At 38.9% G+C, this 26,861-nt stretch overlaps 1 protein-coding gene and 1 pseudogene across 2 annotated transcripts in view; both read right to left on the bottom strand.

Annotated features, from left to right (window-relative positions):
* Positions 1-26,861, bottom strand: part of luzp2 (leucine zipper protein 2) — a 317,514-nt gene that overhangs the window by 77,133 nt on the left and 213,520 nt on the right. For both annotated transcript variants that reach the window (XM_088333594.1, XM_088333593.1), the window contains exons 6-7: positions 15,807-15,869; positions 1,997-2,059 (exon numbers count right to left, since the gene is read on the bottom strand). In XM_088333594.1, coding sequence (XP_088189720.1) covers positions 1,997-2,059; positions 15,807-15,869 — 126 coding nt within the window. The remainder of the gene's footprint in view (positions 1-1,996; positions 2,060-15,806; positions 15,870-26,861) is intronic.
* LOC148366789 (U2 spliceosomal RNA) lies at positions 17,562-17,681 on the bottom strand (annotated as a pseudogene).

Below are 26,861 nucleotides of genomic sequence, written 5' to 3' on the forward strand. Positions count from 1 at the left end.
TGGAGATCGAAATTAAACAGGACAAACTAGACGGGAACGAAACTGGAGATCGATATTAAACAGGACAAAATAGACGGGAACAAAACCGGACATGAAACCCAAGCAGGAAACCGGACAGAGTCAAAACCAACGTCTTGCGGGTGCAGAGGTTCGTTGACGGACTGTCAAACGGTGAGTGAGAGCACTGAGCTTAGATAGAAGGGAAGCCAATCTGTCAACGAGCTGCAGCTGCCGCCACGCGGGCGGGGCCAATTGGGTGCCATGGCAACCGTGAGATGAAACCCCTGGCTTAAGACTACAAAAATACATTTGAAAAAAATGCAAACATACTACAATGTAGATACTTCAAAAGTTCATCTAAAGAAATGCCACAAAATACCACTACAGTAATACTAAAATCTAAAATACCACTCCAAAAATATTAATATTACAAAATTACTACAGAAATACTCCAGAATTATTCTAATATAATTAAAAAAACATTACAGTAATGATATGATACATAAATACTATGGCATAAATATTATGACATAAATGCTATAAAATACTACTACAGAAAAATAACAAACACAATGACAGTAATACAACAAAAATACTAAAAATAAGCTCCAAAAAAATCTACTTTGGAAATCCTACAGGTACATTACAGCTATACTATAAAATTCTACAATGAAAATACTACAATAAAAACTCCAGAAATACTACAAAAATTTTACTTTTTAATACTATAAAAATACAACAAAAATAAAACTACAGAAATACTGCACAAAATTACTACAAAATACAACCACAGTTACACTACAAAATTGAATAACACATTTTGTGCTTAAAGCAGGGACGTAAAGTATGATTGTGCTTTAAATATGGAAACGGTCAAAATATAATGACAATATATACTGTATAACATTAAGTCAAGTTCTACAATGCCATATCTGTCCCTACTGTCCTGCCCAATGAGTACGGGAGCACTGTCGTTTGTTTCCCCGCACCTTACTTCGATTCTACAATAAAGCTTAGTGTTAAACTTTACGCGGTTGGGTCTACCATCTGTTCTGGCCCTGGCATACTCTGCAGCCTGGAGTTCAGCACGTGGGCCATACATTTCTTTCTGTACAAAGGAAACTCCCCAAATCGACGAGTATTATAGCGGAAACTTGCTTTTTGTGCTAATAACTTCCAGACTTTCAGCGGTCGAAAAATCCCATAATCTCTGGAGCCTCCCTCCCCTTTTTTCATTGATTCTCTGAATTGATAAATTGTGTGTACTATTTGTAAAGGCTTAGTTTATTCATTCCATTTTCTTGAGATTAGTAATTCATATCAGAACTCAAAGAACTCAAAGTAATAACGTAAGTTATTCTTTTTAATAGTAAAGAAAATTCTAGCATCCTTCAGAAAAAAAAAAGATTCATGGTGGGGCACAAGCAACACCGATAGTTGTTAACTGATTTCAGTAAAGATTAGATTTAACCTTAACGATTTTCAAAATTAAAGCTGGAAAAATCCCTACACCTGAGTTACACAGTTAATATGAATTTCACAAAAAAATAGAAATACGTATACAATAATAGTCAATTAATTTAACCATGAGTTAACAGGGTTTACTTTAGTCAATTTTATTTTGGTATCACTGTTGCAAATTTCAGATAATTCAGGTCAAACATCCATTACTGTTTTTTACACAATAAAACGTGGAAAAATATTATTGTGCCCTCAAAGCCTGAAATCCGAAAAAAACATGACAAAACATGAATTTCTATCTCAAACCAATTTAATGCAAATTGAATTAGAAAAAAGAAAAGAAATAATGAGTGTTATTATATCATGACCCTTCCAGTTGACGATGCAATTAACCGTCTTGCCGGAAGGGATTTAGTAATTGAAGGCAAATTAATTTGTGGATCGTGATGGAGCCATTTTTCCGAGGTGGTCTCAAACGCTAGAAAAAACTCAACTCTGGTCTGGACCTTCTCTAAGGCTATCAGTGTGAGCTTACCTTAAAAATTAAATCCTTTTTCCCATAGCGCAGTTCTTTCAGTTGAGCTTGGATTTTTTTGGACTGCAAGAGAAAGATAAGAAACATAAGTGTTAGCTTATTCAAATTGTGAAATTGGTTTTGGATCACGTAGAAGGGTTATGGCAGCTGCGGACCGAGACTTCTTGTCAGTGTTCCCGGGGCAATGCTCTAACGAAAGAAACGGCATCCAGGTGAAGTAGGAAGGGAAATATCAAATTTTCCTTTCACTGAACTGCAAACACAAACCAAACAGTGATGTAGCTGTGTGCTGGATTTACGCCCTCAGCTAAATTATCACCATAACCACACACTGTGATGCCATCATTTCAGGCATGGAGCGGTTTTTGCTATTGCAGTGGAGGACCGTGAATTTTCTTCCATAACCTTCATTCACAGTCTGAATTAGTCATGTGTCGTTTACGAACGAACCGGCTCTGCATGCCGGCTCTTGGAAGTGAAGTGTACCGTATTTTCCGCACTATAAGTCGCACCTAAAAGCCTTTATTTTTTTCAAAAGCTGACCATGCGCCTTATAATACAGTGCGCCTTATTTATGGATCAATATTAAGTCGCAAAGTCTTCCAACTAACTTGCAGCCGCCGACTCGATTTTCCCCCGAACGCCAAGTGGTTTGCGGTGTATGCTGGGATTTATTTACCGACGTTTCATTGGCTAACCAATGTGTCAATCATCAGTTGAATCGATCACTATTGGCTAAAGTTATTCGGAGGTCAAGGGGCAGATCTTTTTTATCATTTACAGGCTGGCATTGGCTTAAACGGCAAAACAAAGCCTGCAATTGGCCGAAAAAGATGAATGTGTATAGCACGTGGCTGACGGCATAGAGAAAGCATTTTTTTCTATTCTTTTATTTGTAAATATTTTATTCTCCTGGATTTACTACCCTCACGGATATAAGAGGACATTGGCTGCACATTATTATGAACACAACGACTTCGGTGAGCTACTCCGGGTTTGATATTGTCCCTGTATCTTGTTTCAGACTGAACTCGATGTTTCTGTGATAAGCGGTGCAGATAATGGATGGAACGGAGTGTCTATTTTTAAATTCAACTCAATTCCAAGTGTTTATTGACATATGCACAGTAAAGTTGCGAACGAAAAAAAAAATAGAAACTAAGAAATGGTTGGAATTTCTTGAATCCCAAGACTTTAACATTCCGAATGATGGAACGATGCATTTGAGTGACATCATACGGACATCGCATCAGCACGTGTTCTCGACACGTATTTGCGTATTTGCAAGCTTTGGGTATGTTAAGGGGGTAATAAGTTTGACTGAACTATCTGACTGTTTTGTCGACGTTCCCATTGAAGGGCCTTATAATCCGGTGCGTCTTATGTATGTCAAAAATAGGACCAAAAACTATTTTTTCGGGGTGCGCCCTATAACCCGGTGCGCCTTATGGTGCGGAAAATACGGTAATTGAGTGGAGTAGGAAAGTTGTTGGCCGACCTTGCCCCCCACCGTGTGCCCGGTTATACAGGTCATCAAGCTGTTGCTGACAACAGGGAGTCGGCAATCGGACTGCGCGAGAGGGTGTGGTGGGGAGGTGTTTGCAGTGAGAAGAGACACATAAAGCCTGTCTTTGTACTACAATCTAAGTTAAAAAAAGACCGTATTAACAGAACAATGACAGGGGGATAATACAAAATAATAAGGTCAGCGAGAGAGACCGAACGTAATTAATAACATTTTAGGCCCGACCGACCAGAAATTCGGATTGGGTCAGGGCTTAAAATCCAACCTCTAGGTTGGAAGTGGCGGACAAAACATTTTCCTGCTTGCTTCGAAGTCGTCCTAACTTTCTTCATTAAATCAACACCGTGTTATTTCCTTGTTTGACGGCTATTGGTGCGATCGCTCTGCTAGATTACTGCTCCCTAGCCAGTCACAGTCTGTCCAACCGGTGATGTTAATGGCATTGAGATGCCAACTCAGAACATGATTGGCTAGAGCAACAGCTTTCTCATAGACGAATGTTATTGGCTTCCAGGTAGATTTCTGAGCCTAGCAACAACTAATTGCCACACTGTGATTGGTTAAATGCCTAAAAATGAAAGTACACATCTAGCGGCAGCGCAACTGAGGAGAGGCAATGGAAGGCAGCTCACAGACAAAATATAATGAGTATCTTATGATTCAGATATTTTTTAAGCCAACAGAGATGGCCTTGCAGGCCATCACAGTTCACCACTGTACTATTGTCATAAGAACCGACCAATACTTTGCTACGCCACCAAATGGGACCTTTCTCATTCGTATTATATATATATATATATATATATATATATATATATATATATATATATATATATATATATATATATATATTATATAGTATATATTGTTGTTAGTAAATGTTATTGCAATACTTTTCATTGCAATATTGTTAAGAGTAGCCGGATCAATCTAAAAATAGATATTATCAATACTAAGCAAGCACTTTGATTATATCGATACTATTTCCTGGGATCGATACTTCACTCATCTACCAATTTCCCCAGGGTGCTGCTTCTCTATATAGATAGTGCAGCCCTTAGAAAATGGGGGCTCCCTCGATGTGTGGCAAAGATCAGATCAAAGCCACTACTGCCATCTAATGGGGATTTATCATACTGAAAATTTCCTACAGGCTTGAAACTTACTAAGCAGCTGTGCCGACCCCTAATCTTTTTTTTGTTTTTTAATTTAAAAAAAAAAATATATATATTTCTATGTTTTTGCAGTCAGGGAAAAACCTTCTGAAAACATTATTTTATGGCACCAATTAAGTTAAATATTGTATATGGGACTGTTAGTGTGTTAACATGAAGCTATTAGCTGTCAAGATGATTGGATTAAATGTTTTTTTGATTAGAATTACAGTGGAACCTCGGTTTTCGAACGCCTCTCAGTTCGGACAAATCGGTGTTTGACCAAAAATTTTGAGAAATTCTTGCTTCGCTGTTCAGTCAAAAAATCGGAGTTCGAACGCCGGTACGCTAGGGTGCGATGCTGAGCGTCGTACGGATGTTTTAGCCCCTAATTATGCCTCCGAAGAAGGTCGGTGCAAGCAGGACAGGTGAAAAAAGACAAGTTGTTCGTAAAACTATTGCCTTTAAGAAAGACATAATAGCTAAATATGAAAGAGGTGTACGAATTTCCGATCTTGCTAGTGAATACAGCATGGCTAAATTTACTATCAGTACGATAGTAAAGAATAAGGAGGTTGTGAAATCGAGTGATGCGGCTAAGGAATTCAGCGCTATAAGCAAGCGACTGCCGCAAGTTTTGGAAGAGGTTGAACAACTTTTGATGATTTTTCTCTCCCCACCGTCCACCACAAAGGTAAGAAATCCTATTCATAATCCTTTTTTTTTAAATTTTACACGTTCATGTTAGCGTAATCTTTCATACGGAAGATTACGCTAACGCAAACGTTCGATTAGCCTGGGTTAGCTTCATGTTTACGTTCATGGTAAACATTCAGGGTGTTAGAACGGATTAAAACGATTTACATTACTTTTAATGGGAAAAACGATTTCGGTGTATTGAACAAATCGGTTTTCGAACAGGGTTCTGGAACGGAATATGGTCGAGAACCGAGGTTCTACTGTAGTCTTATAAATCCATGTTGTAATAACAATTACAGTTGATTAAATCAGATGAGGGAAAGAAGTGTCTTGAAGACAAAAAGTTACTATTGATTCAATGCCCTGAGAACGCAAGAACTTTGGAGGGATAAACAGGCATGTCAATGAAAAACAGTACTATGGTACTTTATATGATGAATGCTATTTACCCCATTATGCCCTGAATACTCTCCTTAGGAAATTATTCATCAAACAATGTCATTATCTGCACTTTAGGCAAACACATTTCCACTCGCAGCTTAGGCTATGACAAAAAAAAAACAAAGCTTCTGATACAATCTGAAGTCAGAGCTTTGAAGTCTTGGGCAAGAGTCGAAATGAGGTTACTGCTTTTTTAGTAAGACTTAGAGAAACTTTTCAAGTACTTTGCTAGATGCAGCAGGCTTACATTCGCGGATGTGTTTTGTATGTATTTGTGTGGTGTGCGTTGTAAAACAATAGTTCCATGTAGTTTTTGTCTTGGAGAGAAGAGTTGACTGCATTTATCAAAACATTCATCTTAACCTTTTCAAAGCCATTATGGAAATATGTTTATAAACATTGTCCCTGGGTGCAAAAACATAAAAATGTGTTTTTTGTTTTATTTTTAAAAAAAACTGTTGTCAAGATCAGTAAGTATCAAGCCTCTGGGAATAATTTTAGTAGGATAAACCACTACAAAATGGCAGGAATGGCTTTGATTAGATCTTTATCCACACATTGAGGAGCCCCCACTTCTGTTGCTTTGCTTCCTTTATCTCGAGATTGAGAGTGTGTTGGTGGCCCTACTGTGACCAAAACCATGTGATCAAGTAAGGCGTTGAAAAGTTCTTACAAAGGTCAGTGTTCTGTCTCTCAGGCAGTTTTTAAGTTTTGGCATTTTAGCGCCACCTTTAATATGTTCAAATAGCAGCAGGAGGTTAGAAATTGGGGAAACAGAAAGTAGTTTAAGCACATGCTCTCGCCAGTTAATGGAGAGGCCACATAACTTGGAGCTACAGATGCTATATCCTGACTCTCACGTGCCCATTTAGGGAGTTTGGCTGTCTAATTTTGGTTATGGACACCATTACAGTCAGTGTTCTTGAAATAAAACGCTTCTTCTTGTTGAAATCGCTTATGTGTTTAAGCAGAGTGTTGTTTAGATATTGGAGGTATCAAATGCCCCAAAAAAGAGAACATTTAAAAAAAAAAAAAACAATCACTGAAGTGAAAGTTCAACCTTAAATGCATCATTTCACAAAAAGCCACATTTCTTAGAGGTTTTCTTGCAAACATGTATTTTCAAGAAACTTAGCAATGTGCCACTGTTGTTTTATTTTCGGCACATTGCTCCATGTAGGTTGAGCTTTTTTGTTTATGTAACTTGTGCAACACCACCAATTTACATGAAATCACAAAAAAAGCTTGTTCGTAGATTTGCAGTATGAAAAAGCAGTCAAGGTAGGAAAAGGTGCTGAAAGTATGCCTGTCAGTCATACACTCAGGCCACAAAGAGGGGATGAAGGTGCTTAATGAGAGAGAGAGTGAGAGCGTGGCCGAAGGGGCTAGGTGGGAGAGAAAAAGGGCTGCACCATCGACACAGAAAGGCAGTGCTGTGAAGAAATTGGTGGAGGAGTGAAATATCAGTACCAGGGCGGGAGTATTGATCCGATCCTAGCACTTGCTAGTATCCATTATATCGATATTTTATTGATCCGTCCACCCCTAATTAATAATTTCAGTAGGATAAACCACTACTAAATGGCTTTGATTAAATCTTTGTCCACACATCGAGGAGCCCCCACTCCTACGTGTTGCTTTGCTTCCTTTATCTAGAGATTGAGAGCGTGTTGGCGGCCCTTGAGTGACCAAAATCGTACTAAAATTGTATTTTGTGAAAAAAGTGTTTGTGTTAATGGAAAGCGTTGTTGAGATAAACGGAGGTATCACATTTTTTTTTTTTCAATCACTGAAGTAAAAGTTGTACTTGAAATGCATTAGTTCACAAAAAGCCACTTTACTCAGAAGTTTCTTTAAGAAATGATTATCTGGTGATAACTAAACAATGGTAAAAGCTAGAAACATCATTTTTCCTAATGATAATTAAGCCTAGGTAGCTTCAAAATCAATAAAAATGGCAAAAATTAGCTGGTACCAGAACTTCCCATATGGCACTGAATGAGTTAATAGCATCGCAATAACACATCTTTTCTTTATATTATCAGAATATTTGTTTATTTGAATACAAAGAGTGTAACCAGACATTCTGCATGGAATTAGGATACCCTGAAATCTCGTAATATTATGACGCACCTTTACAAATGAGGTTTTACACATAAAAATCAGAACACCGTCCTCTATAAAAGATGACTTTGGACTTTTAGAGTTTAGAAACAACTCAGTTTCATTTCATCACATTTTGGAAATATTTTATTAGAAAGAAAAGTGATTATTTGGCTTGGGCATAGGTGGCTTGAGTCGCCAAACATTTTAATCAAGTACTGTTACTTCAGAATAATATTACTTGAGTAGATATATAAGTAGCCATCCAAATACTTGAGTACAAGTTGAAAACGTACTTGGTGAACAAAAAAAATCTCAAATACTGAGTAAATTTAGCAACCAGATCATCAAATTATCAAAGTCCATTCAATCAACAGAAAATAAATTTAATTCAAAAGTAGATTACAATATCCATCCATCCATTATTTGCACCGCTTATCTTCAGTAGGGTCGCGGGGGTGCTGGAGCCCATCCCAGCTATCTTCGGGCAGTGGGCAGGGGACACCCTGAACTGGTTGCCACCCAGTCGCAGGGCATACAGGGACAGACAATCCGCTTGCTCATTCACATATAGGCACAATTTGTACCGGCCGATGAACCTAACATGCATGTTTTTGGAATGTGGGAGGAAACACACGCAAGCACGGGGAGAACATGCAAACTTCACACAGGAGGTTCGATCTCACGACCTCAGAACTGTGCCGCACACACGCTAACCATTGCGCTGCCGTGCTGCCCTAGATTACAATAATCAATATAAATTCAAATGCTTTAATAAACAATACAATTAAGATAGTACTAGTCAATTAAATTAAGCACATGTAGCACCAAGTAGAAAATTAACAGGCTCTGCTAGCAGAGCAACAAGCTAGCCCATAAACTCGAACAAAGGAAACAATGGATATTGTAGCGTGGTGTTTCGCACCCTTTTCAAGAGAACATGATTTTGATTTGAAGCCAGGGGTGCTCCTCCTCTTCTGTGTTTTCATAGTCGGTATTGCTAAGCGACATTTCCCATCTGTTTCATCTGTAAACTACTTTTCTCCCGCCGGAATTGAATATGGTCAGTGATGTGGCTGCTACGTTTGTTGGTTAAACATAGTGGAACCTGGCTGAGTTCTGCATTAAAATAAATGTGCCTTAGCGGAGACAGACAGACGCGTGCTTACCTGGAGGGGATTTATTAAGTAACCAAGTAAAGACTCGGTTGCCTAATGTAGTGGAGTAAAAGTTTTTTGTCTCTAGAAATTTACTCAAGTAAAAGTATAAGGATTTGAAAATACTAGAGGTACAAAATGTCCAAAACTTACTCAAGTCAATGTAACTGAGTAAAGGGAGTTACTACCCACCTCTGGGCGCAGGCTGCATGAAAGCATTACTGGGATTGAGGAAAACCGCTTGCACGTATGTATCATCACCAGATGTCGAACAATAAATTTTTGAACAGTCGTTGAACCAGATGGTTTTATGAATAATCTTTATCCTCTTCCACATTGTTATTACCTTGTTTCCTCATTTGAGGGAAAGACTCTCTGATTCCTTTTGAATGAGGTTAGCACAATTGTTAACGTGAACAAGCAAATTGGCTCCCCTATGAGGGGAATTACCTCATGTGCGGTGCCTTCAAGGTTTTCTTATTCACCTCTTGAAGTTTTGAGTTTTTGCTTGCCCTCATATAGGTTTTAGATCAGGGGACGGTGCAGTGTTCATTTTACCTCTGAAAAGTGATGGGTCCCGGGGACTCGCATGCTCAAAAATCTATGGGTCCCAACAGAGATCTATGGGTCCCCAAAATTTAGTGTTATCGAGGTTGAAATTGTAAATCGGCAACACATGTATAAATAAATATATATATTCATTCAGTTTTAATCATCACACTTAATTGGTAATACAATGCAGTTATCACTTCAGATTTTTCAGTTCACAAAAATATTGTACATCGTACAAAATAATATTGCTGAAATATTAGTCCATATATTCATGCAGATTTTTCAGTTCATATATTCTCCGTGGTTTGCTGTCCCGCCACAGTTGAAATGCCTTCTCAAAGTCCAATTGCAGCAACCGAATTTCCATAGCTAATTAGTGTTTTTTATTGTCGTTGTGCCGATCCAATGTGCTTTTCTGAAAGTTCGTATTGCGAAATGATTTATGCAATCCAGTTTTTTGTCACGCTGGGTGCACGCATCACAGAACATGTAGCCTCCATTATCATCCTCCTCATAGCGTAACCAGGAATATAATTGAGTCCATTTTGGCAGAAATGTCCTTTTCTTGCTAGGAGTATTCTTTTGTTTATGTTTCGTCGAATCGTTCACTTCAAAACACGTGTTTTCCTTGCCTTTGCGGTCTTCTGAAGAATGTCTCCGCCGTTTCTTCGTGCCGGAATTATTGCCGTTGTTACCACTTACTCTATTATATTTCGACTTATTACCGACACTGAAAAAATTACCAATTTGTTGTTGATTTGCACCTAATACCAACTGTTTTAACAGAGGCATATTTCTCTTTCACTTGACAACCACCAAAACAATAACGTCATCTCGAAGCAACGAGATCTCCTTTGCCGAGATCGGCACGAGACCAAAACAACAATGGCGGATCTGCCTGACGAAAAGTTTGGAGTGCGGTAAATCTTTGTTAAAAAAAAAAAGTAATCGGGTAATAATGACAATTTGACACTGTGCGTCCCCAGCAAAAATGATGAGTCTAGGACGTAGGCAAACGAGAACATTGATGGTGTCATAATAGTCTGTGGTTTGCAATAATCGGCGGTCTGTGCAGCCCTTTGATACTCCTTGTGATGAAGGACTATACAAATAAACACAACTTGACTTGGGAAGGATTAGTGTAGAGCGCCTGAGCATCGTTAAAGTACATAACAGTTTGCTTTCCCAAGCTTTTATTTGCAATAGGCCAGATTTTATGCTATGTGCGTCTCGAACAATACTCAAGGACCTGGGAATTGAATAGGGGCCACTTAGCTGGCTTAGAGTTGACAGCTGTAGGTTCATTACAAAAATACCATCTAACCTTTCAGAAACATTTGATGGAATCCTCAAGGGAAGCATCTGACTTTGAAAAAGTCAATAAAAGTCTGAGTCATGCAGGCCTTCGAGCGAATGGGAGGGGAAGGAGACCTTAGATCTGTCGTTTAATCAGTTTCTTGCTCATAGAAGCATTGCTTGTTTCCTTTTCTCTTAACCGTGGTGCAGACTAAAATGTAAAGATGAGCATGTAAAATCTGTTTTAGTGCCTTAGCTCCCCCTCAACTAACACACTATAAAATGATATCCTATCCATAAGTATTGGGATACTGCTGAAAATAAGCTTAATGCATTCTGCAGCTGTGCCTGCGGCTTCAAACACTAATTTTAGATCGTCCTTGAGTACCAAACTAATACAAAATCCAAATTTGATGATGATTCTGATTAAAATTATCCCAATTAATGGTACTTAGAGGGAATCTCAAATGTGAGCTGAATAGATTGTAAGGTGAATGCCAGTTGTAGACAAAATATTGGACGGAATGAAATTAACACTGCTAAAGGAATGAACTGTATTCCAGCCAAAATGCTGATTATGAGATTGATTAAAATGTATTTAATTCATTCTCCTGATAAAACTAACTAAAAGCTGATGTGGTGCCCTAAAAGGTGAGACGATCTCAATAGAAATATCAAACTCTAGCTAGAAAAATGTGTCCTTCCAAAATTTAAAAGCAGTCACAAAGCAAATTGGCGGCACTGTTTTCACTACATGGATTTAAGAAAATGCCATTTTAGGCATCTACCCTAACACCCAGCATGCCGGTCTATTTCCAGGGTTAAATTCAAAACTTTTAAAGACGTTTTTAAAGCCTTTTATAATAAATTTAAGACCATGTCAACAAAAAAACAAAAACAAAAACCACAAAACAACTACTGTATTTTCCGCACTACAAGGCGCACCTAAAAGTCTTATTTTCTTCTAAAAGCTGACCAACGTTCGCTCTCTGGACAATAAACTGGACCATTTAACAACTGGAAGTGGCATCAAACCGCGAGATGACGAACTGCTGCGCTAAAATTCTGACGAAGACATGGTTAAGCTTATCTATTCCGGATGACGCTCAAGGAAACTGTGCGGGTCAGATGTATCAACATTTGGTTCTGTATACATGTGTACACGGATGACAATAAAGTATCTGAATCTGAATCTAAAGTACTGTATTTTCCGCACTATAGGGCGCACCGGGTTATGGGGCGCACCCCCAAAAAATAGTTTTTGGTCCTATATCTTCCATAGATAAGGCGCACCGGATTATAAGGCGCTACAATGGGAACGTCGACAAAACAGTCAGATGATTCAGTCAAACTGATTACCCCCTTAACATTCCCAAAGCTTGCAAAGAAGCAAATACGTGTCGTAGACACGTGCCGATGCGGTGTCCGTACGATGTCACCTAAATGCGTCATTTCAAATATCATTCGAAAGGTTAAAGTCTTGGAATTCAAGAAATGCCAACCATTCCTTAGTTTCTATTTTCTTTTTCGCTCGCAACTTTACTGTGCATATGACAATAAACACTTGGAATTGAGTTTAATTCACTCAACTCATCACAGCAACATCAAGATCGTTCTAAAACAAGATACCGGGAAAATATAAAGCCGCATAACTCACCTAAGTTCTCACGTTCAATAATGATACGCAATCATGGTCTTCTTACAACCGTGAGTGTAGTAAATCCAGGAGAGTAAAATATTTACAAATACAGACTAATGAAACATGTTTCTCTATGGCGTTGTTTAGCAAGCTTGCTATTCAGTCATCTTTTTCGGCCAATTGCAGGGTTTGTTTTGGCCCTCTAGCCTATCCGAGGCTCCGAATAACTTCAGCCAATAGCGATCGATTTAACGGATGATTGACACATCTTTTTCGGCCAATTGCAGGGTTTGTTTTGGCCCTCTAGCGAATCAGAGGCTCCGAATAACTTTAGCCAATAGCGATCGATTCAAATGATGATTGACACATTGGTTAGCCAATGAAACGCCGGTATATAAATCCCAGCATACACCGCGGACTACTCCACGTTCGGGGGGAAATCGAGTCGCGGCTGTTGCGTAAGTTGCAAGACCTTGCGAATTTAATATTGAGCCATAGATAAGGCGCACTGTATTATAAGGCGCATGGTCAGCTTTTGAAAAAAATTAAGACTTTTGGGTGCGCCTTATAGTGCGGAAAATACGGAACACAATTTCCCAAAACTTACTCAAGTAAATGTAACGGAGTAAATGTACTTACTACCTACCTGTGCAAGGAAGTGTCAAACAAACTAACACACTCATCTTGGATTAAAGGAAAGTGCTTAAGAGTAAGACTCTCAAAAATAATAATTATTTTTGACATAGTTGAGACTACTGGAAAGAGTGAGACATTCTCAGTTGATGCAAGGGTGTGAAATCATCCTTGCTTGTTGGAGAATCCTTGGCTCCGTTTTGACTGACAAACTGACGGATTAAATTATGGCCTTTCGGTCTTTGTTGTCTTTCCAACATGTTCTCCAGGGCCTAAGCCAGATCCTCAAGTTTACAAATGTGATTAAAACTTGGAAAAGCTACATGTTTGTTGGACACGATTCAAATTTCCTCGCGGGTTTTTCAGTGGAAAAGAGGCTAATAGGTTGTTTCTCGTACCAGCATATCTGGCCTTGTTTGTTTGCAGCAAAGCTTTTCTGTCTTGTCAAATGAATTAGTCCTTTAAAAAATTAGCTTTAACATGAAATTACAGTACAGTGGAACCTCGGTTTTCGAACGCCTCTCAGTTCGAACAAATCGGAGTCCGACCAAAAATTTCGAGAAATTCTTGCTTCGCTGTTCGGTCAAAAAATCGGAGTTCGAACGCCGGTAATGCGTGAGTGCATACGCTAGGGTGCGATGTTGAGCGGCGTACGGGTGTAGATCGCTCTTTTCGTGACCAACTGTTATCGCGTGCAGACGTGCTTCGTTTTGCTTTCGCTTTTAATATAGGTGTCCGAAGTGTTTTAGCCCCTAATTATGCCTCCGAAGAAAGTCAGTGCAAGCAGCAAAGTGGCTACAGGTGAAAAAAGAAAAGTAGTGCGTACAACTATTGCATTTAAGAAATAAATAAATTTTGTGCAGGCTTGGGGAGTAACGGAACTTTGATCTCTTTTTTTGCCGTTCCATGTATTCCGTTACTACCCAAGCCTGCACAAAATGTAGTCATTTTATTCATATTTAGTTTCTTTTGTCTTTTATTAGCATATTTGGTATTGGAGTAATCCAAAAGTAATTGAAAGTAATCAAGTTAAAGTAACCCTACCCAACCCTGGGGGTCATACTAGTTTTGCCCCTCTCCCCAACCTCATTGAGCTCGAGCTGTTTTGCAAGGAGGAATGGGCAAAAATATCAGTTTCTCGATGTGCAAAACTAATAGAGACATACCCCAAACGACTTGCAGCTGTGATCGCAGCTGAGACTGATGTCTGGTAACGGCCCTGGTAGGGGCTTGGAAGTTAAAATCATGTCCTAAGCAATGTTCCCTCTAATTTTCCTTACGGGTCTGAGCGTTCGCACAAAGTTGGTGAGCAACGCTTGAAACAACAGTGAGCAACCATAATGCCAAGTGTGGCAAGAAAATTAATTATCAAACATGTCCAAAACTTGACATTTTGCTGAGTTTCCCGCAATGCAAAATTGCTTTTCTCTTTTGAATGAATTGACTCATGTACTATTGCAAAGGTTGTACGGCCTACAAACGTCGTTTTTTCTTACAATTCTTTCAAAAATATCCATTTTTTTTCCTGATATATTTTGTCGCATGATAGTAACATTTTTGGGGGCTTATTTAGTCGGTTGCAAAATACAGAACTATACTTAATCATATTTTCTAGTGGAAGTACAATGTTGGCAACAAGATTCACTTGATACAATTGGAACTGATTTGAATGCAACACAAACTTCTTCTTTTTTTTAAAGTGTTTTTTTAACTTTTTTTTAATTCCTCTCATTGTGTTTATTTTTCCGAGCTGTTACTTTTTTCTTTTTTTTTTCTTTATTGACTTTTTTCCTACGTTTCTTTTTCTTTTTTTCTGGCTTTTTTCTAAAATTTTCCTTCTTTTTTTCTCTTCCTCTTGTTTCTTTTTTTCTCAGCTTTTCACAACTTTTTCATTTTGGTATTTTTTTTTTTCTTTTTTGTTCTATTCCCCCCTTCTTTTAAGTCATTTTGTGCATAGGTTTACATAATATTTGGCCATGTTGGTCAGGCTAAAGAAGCAAAAACAACCTGAAGAGCCGTTTAGGACCCGAAAGAGCCGGTTCCTTTTAGTGAGCCGAGCCGAAGAAGCCGGTTCTCGACCAACTCCACTAACTTTACTCAACTTCGTTGTACTTCGACTCGACTTCAAAATACCGCATTTAGGACACAACGTCAGGGGAACCCGTGTATTTTTACCTTCATGCACTGTAACTTTGACTTAAGTCGCTTCTTAATTAGTAATTTTGAGCCCTCATTTTTGTGTGCTGGCTAGATTTTCTTGTGTGCAGTGTGCAATTGCGCACGCGAGCAGCTTAGAGGGAACACTGGTCCTAAGTGGACATAAACTGAGTTTACCACAACAGATGCCTATTTGTTTGTTATTTGACGACAACACAATGTTCTAACTATGTTTTCTCGGCTTGTTAAGTGCGTGTGTATTGCTTCGCAAACACAAAGCTAAATGATACAATAGCCAAACAAAACAATCCATAACGGAAAATTACAATCACCTGACAAAAGCAATTTAGTCCCGCAAGACCTAAGTGGATTGTTCCTCGCTTGTAATTACATTTGAGCATTGCTTTTGTTTGTTTTGCTTTTCTTTCTTCTTCCATTGAAAGGTTGCACTTACCTCTTCGGCGTGAGCATCACAAAGCTTGTTTCCTGACAGGAGTTTATTCTTCAAGCTCTTGTTCTGAAAAAATATGAGAAAAGGAGATTATGAAATTGCTGTCTGGGGCTTTATGCTCCTTTACATGTTTTGTTATTTAATGACTCAGTGGGCTTCGTGTTCTCAACTGGGCTGGAGCTCTGACAGTGAGTGCTTGAATGCCTCTCAATGTCAGAATATATCTACAAGCACTGTGGATATAAAGCTCCTTGCAAAAGCATTGCCCCCAAATAACTTGTTGACATATTGGCATACTTAAGGCTTCAAACTTACCGTATTTTCCGCACTATAGGGCGCACCGGGTTATAGGGCGCACCCTCAAAAAATAGTTTTTGGTCCTATATCTTCCATACATAAGGCGCACCAGATTATAAGGCGCTACAATGGGAATGTCGACCAAACAGTCAGATAGTTCAGTCCAACGTATTACCCCCTTAACATTCCCAAAGCTTGCAAAGAAGCAAATACGTGTCACAGACACGTGCGGATGCGGTGTCCGTACGATGTCACTCATATGCATCGTTCCAAATATCATTCGGAAGGTCAAAGTCTTGGGATTCAAGAAATGCCAACCATTCCTTAGTTTCTATTTTCTTTTTCACTCGCAACTTTACTGTGCATATGACAAAATGGAAATGAGTTTAATTTAAAAAAAGACCCATCACAGAAACATCAATATCACTCTGAAACAAGATACTGGGAAAATACATAGCCGGAGTAGCTCACCGAAGTCGTTGTGTTAAAAAATAATGTGCAACTATGGTCCTCTTATATCCGTGAGTGTAGTAAATCCAGGAGAGTAAAATATTTACAAATACAGTACAGAATAGTAAAATACTGTTTTCTCTATCCCGTCAACCCAACATGCTATTCACATTCATCTTTTTCGGCCAATCGCAGGCTTTGTTTTGCCCCTTTCGCCTATGCCAGCCTGTAAATGATAAAAAGGATCCGCCATCTTTACCTCCGAATAACTTTAGCCAATAGTGATCGATTCAACTGATGATTGACACATCTTTTTCGGCCAATTGCAGGCTTTGTTTTGCTCCTTTAGCCTATGCGAGCCTCTAAATGATAAAAAGGATCTGCCCTCTTTACCTCCGAATAACTTTAGCCAATAGTGATCGATTCAAATGATGATTGACACATTGGTTAGCCAATGAAACGCCGGTATATAAATCCCAGCATACACTGCGGACTACTTCGCGTTCGGGGAAAACATCTAGTCGGCGGCTGCTTTCATTAGTTGCAAGACTTTGCGACTCAATATTGATCCATATATAAGGCGCACTGTATTATTAGGCGCATGGTCAGCTTTTGAAAAAAAATAATACTTTTAGGTGTGCCTTATAGTGCGGAAAATACGGTACTTAAATACTTTCGAGGTTTTGTTAGGTTTGCTACGGTTGTATGCTCCCTCCATTCAATGTTTTTGCTTGCACAGTGCCCTGAAGACTTATAAATGTTGCAAAATGTTCCTGTCCCATTCCTGCTTTGAACTTTTCCACAACTTTAGCCCGGACCTACCTGGTGTGTTCTTTATAATGCTGTCTGTTCTCCAGTGTCTCCTTTCACAGATTTTTTTTTCCATTGTCCATTATCCATCATCCAATATCAGTCAAATCATGATACACTTCACAGCCAACAGGCCGAGACACTTGATTCTAGCCAAGAGGCTAAGCCAGGATACTAGCCAAAAGGCCAAGAAGCGATCAGTGCGATTGCACCGTTCCCGGAGGTACTGCAATACCGGGCCGATGCATGGAGTGGACGCAGCAAGCTCCTATTCCATCTCCCCGTTACGATCCAATCTTAGCCAGAAGGCCGAGAAGCAATGCTGGTTAACTTGCTCTAAGTCAAGAGACCGACCCCATCACAGAGCGAGTGCATTTAAACTGAGACTTAATGACACAAAGATGCACTCTGTATAGCTGCAGGTTCTCCAATGTGCTCAGTGGTCTCTTGGTTGCTCCTCTGATTAGTTATATCCTTGTTTGGCCCAAACATTTTCAGGGACGGCCTGATGTTGGTAGGTGGTATTATGCTCTCTCTATGTTGATATTATTGCTCGCACAGTGCAGTGCTGCAAAAATAGTAATTCAGGCCGACATTGGATCATTCAAAAGTCATCAAAGAACTTCTGAAATCAGTTGGCTGAGCTGAGAGAATGGCGGGTTAATATTTTTGCAACAACCACTTCATCTGCCGGTTCTCCAATGTGCTCAGCGGTCTCTTGGTTGCGCCTCTGATTAGTTTTACACTTGTTCGGCCCAAAAACTTAGAGGGACACCCTGATGTTGGTAGGTTCTCAGTGGTACTATGCTCTCCCGGTGTTGACATTATTGCTCGCACAGTGCTGCAAAATTCGTAATTCAGGCTGATAATGGATCATTTAAAAGTCATCAGAGAACTTCTGAAATCAGTTGGCTGAGCTGAGAGAGCACTAATATTTTTGCAACACCCACTTTTTCCGTTACTTATATAATATTATGTTGAAATGATTTTGGTTCTACTTCACACACAGTTTTTTCTTTACATGTTGTTGATTCTTAGAAAATGTTTTCACTGTTTTTAGCCTGAAATGTGGCCTTATAACAAAAAGTTTTTGGGAGGTGCAATGTTTTTGTTAGGCACTGTAAACGCTGTTAAGCGGGTTAGAATAGTGGTAACCGGCAACTGACCTGCCTCAACCTACTGGAGAAAATAATTCATAGAAACATTTGAATTATGGAATTTTAAATATTTGGTTAAGATTCTCAGAGGGATTTTAAAGGCTGTATTTATGCTATTTCCTCATTCTAATAGTTTTCTTTTCCGTGAAGCAAACACTGGAACAAGAGTTCAAAATATTTTCTTCCCAAGAGACACAAAGCAAAAAGCAACAATACAATTAAAGATATTGCATCATAAACTTTAGAACATTTTGTAAAGGTTATTTCCCTTTACACACCTCTATGTACGGTACTGTCTACTCTTTTATGATTCCTGACAATTCGGGGTAATGATCCGAAATGCAATTTTCCAGCTTGTCTCATTTCAGAAAAGATCATTTGAACTATTCAGGCTCCCATAAATAAAAGCACGGCGATAAACATAGTGAGTCGAGCTGAGAAAATGCTTAATAACATGTCAATGTGTCACGGTTGCTTTGGCGCCCAATTGGCCCCGCCCGTGTGGCGCCAGCTGCGGCTCGTTGACGGATTGGCTTTCCGTGTATTTAAGCTCAGTGCTCTTACGCTTCCTTTGTCAGTCCGTCAACGAACCTCTGCCCTGCAAGTTTTGGGTTTTGACTCGCTCCTGTTTCCTGTTGGTATTTTCTGTCCGGTATTTTTCCCGTTTCTTTTGTCGTGTTTAATATCGGTTTTCAGTTTTGTTCCCGTCTAGTTTGTCCTGTTTAATTTTGATATCCTATTTTGATATCAATCCTGTCAGTCCTGTTGTTTAATATCGGTTTCCAGTTTTGTTCCCGTCTAGTTTGTCCTGTTTATTTTCGATATCCTGTTTTGATAACAATCCCGTCTGTCCCGTCCTGTTCGGTATCGACCCCATATATCCAATATCTGCTCAGGCAATTGGTATCGATCTCGACGGCCTCTAGTTTGAGGGGGTGAGGGACAGACAGAGATGGGCGGATCCAACTAGTTGTTTGATCTTACTGTACACACGGTCCAGTGTTTTACCACCCATATTCGCTACACTGGTAATGAATATAAACCATGTTAAAAATAAAAAACCTTTTTAGTGATGAAAAAAATATATTTGGGAGAAAAAATATGTAATAAAGACCTTTCAAGGAAGCATAATTTTGGCAGACTAAAATTTGGAACACAAATAAAACATCAGATCTTTGATGCCATGGTGGTGCTCATGGGTGCAGCGGCTAATTGCTCCTAAGCTACTTTTCTATTTATTACAGTTCTCTTATGCTTGGCCAATAATGCCTAGTCGCCAGAATACCTTAGATTTTGGACAATACGACTCTTTTGTCATTTTTTTTTTATATTCCCAAACAATTCAAAGGGCTTCATGAATCTCCGCGAATGGCCAGCCCGCTCATGAAGCTTACAGAAACCAGGGTGCTGATCGGTCTTTGATGCTAAGCTAAGGAAGCTACATCTGCGGGATCACAAGAGTGATTTCGGGAATGGCAGAGGAGGACATGATGATGACAAAACCGCGGCTCAGCCTTCCGTTATTTCTTCTTGCCTGTCAACAATGTTCCTGTGGTATGGAATCACAGTCGCAGGTGCCATCATTCGAGGCACAGAATGAGCAAGTGGCGACATCTTGTGGTGATTACTCCAAAGAGTCCAGTTTCCCCCATTTTCCATCTTGGAGCCTCGGAAAACACTGCTCTACTAATGATTCCAAGAGTCAAGAAGAAATCCGCTGGATGAGTCTGGTTCTTGCACGGTGCATTCGTTTCAACACATCGTACCAGCACTTGATAATCATCTAGAACCTGCTGCATTGGTCAAGATTTTGGGACAGGAAGCTGTCAACTGGACATTCTGTTATTTTCTTCATTTCATATTGATGTCTGTATTGTAAGTTGATGCCCTTGCAACATCCATGACAGCCTTGTCATCCTAGAAGAGGGATTACCTCATGTGCTTCCTCTCTTTCGATTTTTTTCCTTTTTTCATGCTGAGATGTTTGAGTTATTCATGTAGGTTTAGGATTAGGAGATTGTGCAGCCCTTTGAGACTTTCTGTGATTGAAGGCTGTACAAATAAACATGACTTGTCTTTAAATCTTTACCATAAGTTGTGTGAAATTATAGAAGAACCGTGTTTAATATTTTATTGGGTGCCGGACATTTTTTACGTTAAATGAAAAAAAATGGGAAAAGTATGCCGATTTAGATTCCAGTATTTTGATTTTTGTTCCATTGGAAATAAGTTTAATAATAATAATAATAATAATTTCCTTTGTATTGTCATTCTTTGTAACAATGTACACAGAACGAAATGTCGATACACCTGACCCGTTGTAGCGAGTCGATGCAGCCGCAGCCAACAGAGGGCGCCGCCATTATACCAATTAGGTATGTCTCGGCCGAGGCGCGAACCAGCGACCTCCCAGTCTCAAAGCGGGCACACTACCATCTAGGCTACTGAGCTGGTCAATGTTGCATAATATCTATCTATCTATCTATCTATCTATCTATCTATCTATCTATCTATCTATCTATCTATCTATCTATCTATCTATCTATCTATCTATCTATCTATCTATCTATCTATCTATCTATCTATCTATCTATCTATCTATCTATCTATCTATCTATCTATCTATCTAGACATCTATCTAGACATCTATCTAGACATCTATCTAGACGTCTATCTATCTATCTATCTATCTATCTATCTATCTATCTATCTATCTATCTATCTATCTATCTATCTATCTATCTATCTATCTATCTATCTATCTATCTATCTATCTATCTATCTATCTATCTATCTATCTATCTATCTATCTAGACATCTATCTATCTATCTAGACATCTATCTATCTAGACATCTATCTATCTATCTATCTATCTATCTATCTATCTATCTATCTATCTATCTATCTATCTATCTATCTATCTATCTATCTATCTATCTATCTATCTAGACATCTATCTATCTAGACATCTATCTATCTATCTAGACATCTATCTATCTATCTATCTATCTATCTATCTATCTATCTATCTATCTATCTATCTATCTATCTATCTATCTATCTATCTATCTATCTATCTATCTATCTATCTATCTATCTATCTATCTATCTATCTATCTATCTATCTATCTATCTATCTATCTATCTATCTATCTATCTAGACATCTATCTATCTAGACATCTATCTATCTATCTATCTATCTATCTATCTATCTATCTATCTATCTATCTATCTATCTATCTATCTATCTATCTAGACATCTATCTATCTAGACATCTATCTATCTATCTAGACATCTATCTATCTATCTATCTATCTATCTATCTATCTAGACATCTATCTAGACATCTATCTATCTAGCTCTCTATCCATCTACCTCGGTCATATCCCTCAGGAGGGGTGACCGACAGCAAGACAAACGTGTATACAAAAACAAGGAAAGGAAAAAAGGAAAAAGTAGCAAAAAACACACACAAAAAAAAAATTGACCATGGCCAACCCAAATGCCCAAACACCCAAACAAATTAAGCACCTCATGCTTTTGTCCCTCCAGATGAAACGGGACACAAAAAAGCGGCCATGTCACTTGGGTCAGGGTGACACACCACTCTTCTGTTCAACAGCAGAGCCCGACAGCTTTCACTGGTTTACCCCTGCCGCATCATACGGGTGCCATGCCCATCCTTTAGAACACGTCTAAACATCCCACTATCCTTTTACAACACCTCTACACTCATTCCTATCACCAACATGAGCTCTAGCCTCCACTATATTTGGACCTCTTTTCTGCAGTGCATTCATAACACCATCCATCCATGTCAATCGCGGCCTTCTTCTTGGTCTCCTTCCATTTAGTCTGCTCTGTAGACACTCTTCAGCATTCGCTCCTCATCCATCCTCTCCATGTGTCCAAACCAACCGAGTACTCTCTTATCCACACGCTTTTTCAGTTCCACGACTACTGCAGTTCTGGCTCTCACGATTTCATTTCTCAATTTATCCAATATTTTCACTCCTAACATACTCCTCCTTTTGCATAATAGGTAGGCAATAATAATGGCATTTGGGTCTGTTTGTTGTTTGTCATTTCTTTTCTTTTCTATGTCTTTGATTCATTCATTTTTTTGGGTTGACCTTCTGTTTGTTTGTCCATTCATTCATTGATGTGTCCAATAATTCAATGTTCAAGCGAATAGAGCTATAAAAGGCTAAACAAGTATTGCGTTTTTGTCTTGACAGTGATCCGAACAAAAAAACCTCGTAAGGTAGCAGGCAATGAACAACATTGTGATTTTCTTTTGAACGATTTGCTAGTATCCAATGCAAGAGATTCACGAAAAGGTCACTCTTTACAGCAGTGGCTATTATGTGAGGTTTTAGCGTAGTTCATTGAGTTTGGTGCCAAGATTTCTTCTGTTTTGAAAAAACAGGAGGATCATAGCAAACATAAAGGGAATATGCTCACAATAACAATTCATGAACATTCACAACAGACTTTTTACTTTAATATTCAGGGCCTGGTTTCTTAATTTCCACCTGTTTATTGGAATATTTATGAAAGTTCGTGCCGCACATCTGTTCTCCTCTGCACTACCGTACTCCATCGTTATTGTTATTGTATAGCGACTTGTTTACCTGACTGCCCATTTTGCACATCTGTTTAGCTGCTCCTCTTGCACTCTTTGCACTACTGTAAAATACTATACATAGCCACAATTATTTAGTATATTATTAGTACTTCAATACTCCAACTCGATACAACATTTTATTCATATCTGTACATTCAAGAAAACTGTGCGGGTCAGATGTATCGACATTTCGTTCTGTACACATGTGTACAAGAACGACAATAAAGTATATCTGAATCTGAAGAGGAAAGTTCACTCAATACAATTGCACCCCACGTTCTACCACAGCTTCAGGCATCCTTAAGCGTCTGCTAAATAAAGGTTGACATATTTTACTTCGTCACTGTCAAAAACCTGAGACATTTTGGCTTTCTATTCAACAAACAAGTAGAGCACGCTAAGGCAATTGCGATAATGAGTTGGCATCACAACCGTTTTGTGATACGGCTAGGAAAAACTGGACGAGTATCAATTCCAGACTGTTGCACCTCGTTTCTCTCCTACAGAGGGAGCACCATATGAGGACATGTACGACTGGCAGCTGTCACCAAATGTGATGTAGTTAAGCCCCTGGACAGACTCTGAGTGAAAATGAGATCCACTAGAGCCCGTCTGTCACTGTGCATTATGCAAAATGCAATACTCTGGGCCGCACATGTCCAAAAGGGTTAGCCTCGGTGCACCGTGAGTTGGAGACATTGAAGTAAAAACATATTTTCATATGTTGTTTCCACTTCGGCCTATACGACGGTGCCCTACACCTAGAGGTCCTGACTTCCTCAGATCTCTTAACCTACTGGATCGCCGGGGTCACACGTCCCGTGATGTGTCTTGGGCAAGCCTGACATTGCCCATGACTCTCCAGGAGGTTTCTGGGTAGGGGTCTTCTCCCCCACATCAAACAAATAGTACTGGTTTCCATGATTCCCAGTAAGGATCAGGAGAGGTGTCCTTATCTGACTTTTGACGTCATCCCGCTTTTCATAGATGAGCCTGACTTCGACATTGACATGGAGCAGCGTGTAATAACACTACTGTAAATTCCGGACTATAAGCCGCTACTTTTTCCCAAACGTTCAACCCTGCGGCTTATTCAGCGCTGCGACCAATTTATGTAATTTTCCTAACAGCCGCCAGCGGCGCCCGAGTACAAAAAGTAAGATTTAGACGGGTGGAATATATGCGCCGAGGAAGACTGCAACTTCTTAGCTTGTGCACAAATTAAATTAGAGTAGAAATATCCTCACCATGCAAATTGCAAAAAGAAAGGCACATGACGCAGCTTTCAAGCTAAATGCAATCGAGCAGTCCGATAAAGAAGGAAACAGAGCTACTGCACGTAAACTTTACTTTGCGAGCGTGTTGCTAGCATGTTTTTGAATAAGGGCGCCTGGGACGACGTCTATATGACATTTACCATGATTACTAAAAGTACGATATGTTTTTTTTAACAGACGCGCTTATTGTGTTGCGAGCGTGTTGCTAGTAGCGTTTTGCTACCCTTCACAGGCACGGTTTGGGATGAAAGTTATAATATTATTATTAAAGCTTTGAAAACTCTCTCGATGTACCGTCTTTCTTTGTAAATATGTGTAACCATCTATAATATGTATTTGCAACTGTATATTTTTGTAATGTATTTATTTTAGAGACTTATTCTAATATGTTTTCCACTGGCGAATCAAAAAGAAGGGGCGAAAACAACAGGGGCTGACGGGAAGTGGAGTAAAGGTGAGATGCAGCGGACAATAGTGGATATATATTTTTCCCACCCTTACCTTTGGAAATATACATTTTTTTCCCTTGGATTATTTTCAACGGGACCCGGAATCTGCAGGTCTGCATCAAACCTTAAGTACCAGTATCATTTTCCGTTCATTTTGCCGGCTGTGGTTTTTGGACTGTGTACTTTATATTCAGTTACAATCGCAGGACTCAAAGTCGGGTAAGGGTTAAATTTGTGATTGTGTTACATGTTTTAATGTGGGCGCATGCGGCTTATACACAGGTGCGCCTTGTGTCAGTACAAAAGCGGTTATCCTCTGAAAATGTGGTGGGTGCGCTCTATAGTCCGGAATTTACGGTAATACTATTTTAAATCCTTTATTTATATTTAAGGATACCATTTCATTTTTATCCATGTTTTTATTCATTTGATTTAATATATAAATAATTAAACATTTGAAGTATTTTACCAGTCAAAGAGACTTTGTGCCTAACATATATACATACACACACACACACACATATTCATATATATATATATATATATATATATATATATATATATATATATATATATATATATATATATATATATATATATATATATATATATATATATTTTTTTTTTTTTTTTTTTTTTTTTTTAATTAATTTTTTTTTTTTTTTTTTTAAATTATTATTATTTTTTGGGGGGGTCTAAAAGTGACCAAAGCGTACCCTCTTTCTTCTCATTTTTATGCCCGACCATTTGCAGGATTTTTGTTTTTTTGAGTACCCGTAGCAGCAAGATGGCAAACAATCATGTCAGCGCCCTCTAGGTGAGCCTTGAATATGTAAAATACTGATTTTTGAGTATTGAAAACAATGCCTATTAATTTTACAGTTCATTTATTTTTCCTTATTATTCAAATCAAAATTGCATTTTATTGAATTTATTGAAGTGTGTTCACCCCTAGGGAGGCACTAAATAACACAGAATATCCTATTGGGTGTTCAAAGTAAAATGGGTAATGATTTAAGTTGACAAGGTATTTCAAGTGATTTTCACAAAGTCACTTTATTCATGAATTATTAAAGATCCTCTGAGTAGGGAAGGAAAAAAAGCTTATTTGACTGATGAAGCAGAATCATAAGCGATAATCTTGGTCAAGGTCTTTGGCAATCTATTCAGGCCATTTCAAATATTGAATTGTATTTCCTTGGAGGTGACGGTAAACAATGAATAAAAACTAGAATGGCTCAGCGCCATTAGAGCATCATCCGCGTTGAGGCACGACATTTTAGGGTGGAATTTCCATTTTAGGCAGTGTCATTGGCGTTTTCACCTCTAGAGTGACCTAATAATCTGGGGAAACCTATTTAACTTCATGTAAAATACTGTTGATATTCAATGACGTTTTGTTGTGGGAGAGTGGAATGTTTTGTTGGGAAAAATACGCTGAGTCAACAAAACCTAAAGGGCTGAGTCAGCTTTTCTTTTCTTTGCAGTTTTCACGTCTTGGGTAAACTACCTGAGAGCCTGTGAAAGATGGTGGTTATATCTAAACACCTCCCTTTTCATGGGTGGTAAAGGATTTTATACATTTGACTATAAACGATGTTATACAATTGACTACAAGTTAGATGTATTGAGTTTAATGCAATAGATATTTACTGACTGTGCCTTTATTCAATGAGCAGTGAAAGTTTAGGGCAGGCATAAGTTTTGGAAGATGTTGTTTATAGGACGGGACATACAGCTGATAGCACATCAGCAAACCCAGACGTTGTTGACGCAGAGAGACCAGGCACTGTTTTGGGAAAACAAGCCATCAAGGCGCTGTGTTGTGAGATTGTCGGGCGCAAACAACTGCTTGGCACGCCCATGGGAGGAGCTGAGACGCCATCTTGCGGGGAGACATGGGCCAATAGGAGAAAGCTAAAGGACTTCAGAAGGGGGCTTCACACATACTCCAACGTCACTTCTTCGGCCGTCTCCTGAGTACACTT

This window comes from Urocampus carinirostris, chromosome 4, assembly GCF_059441175.1.
Source record: "Urocampus carinirostris isolate Australia breed hairy pipefish chromosome 4, RoL_Ucar_1.0, whole genome shotgun sequence".
NCBI classification, from domain to species: Eukaryota; Metazoa; Chordata; class Actinopteri; order Syngnathiformes; family Syngnathidae; genus Urocampus; species Urocampus carinirostris.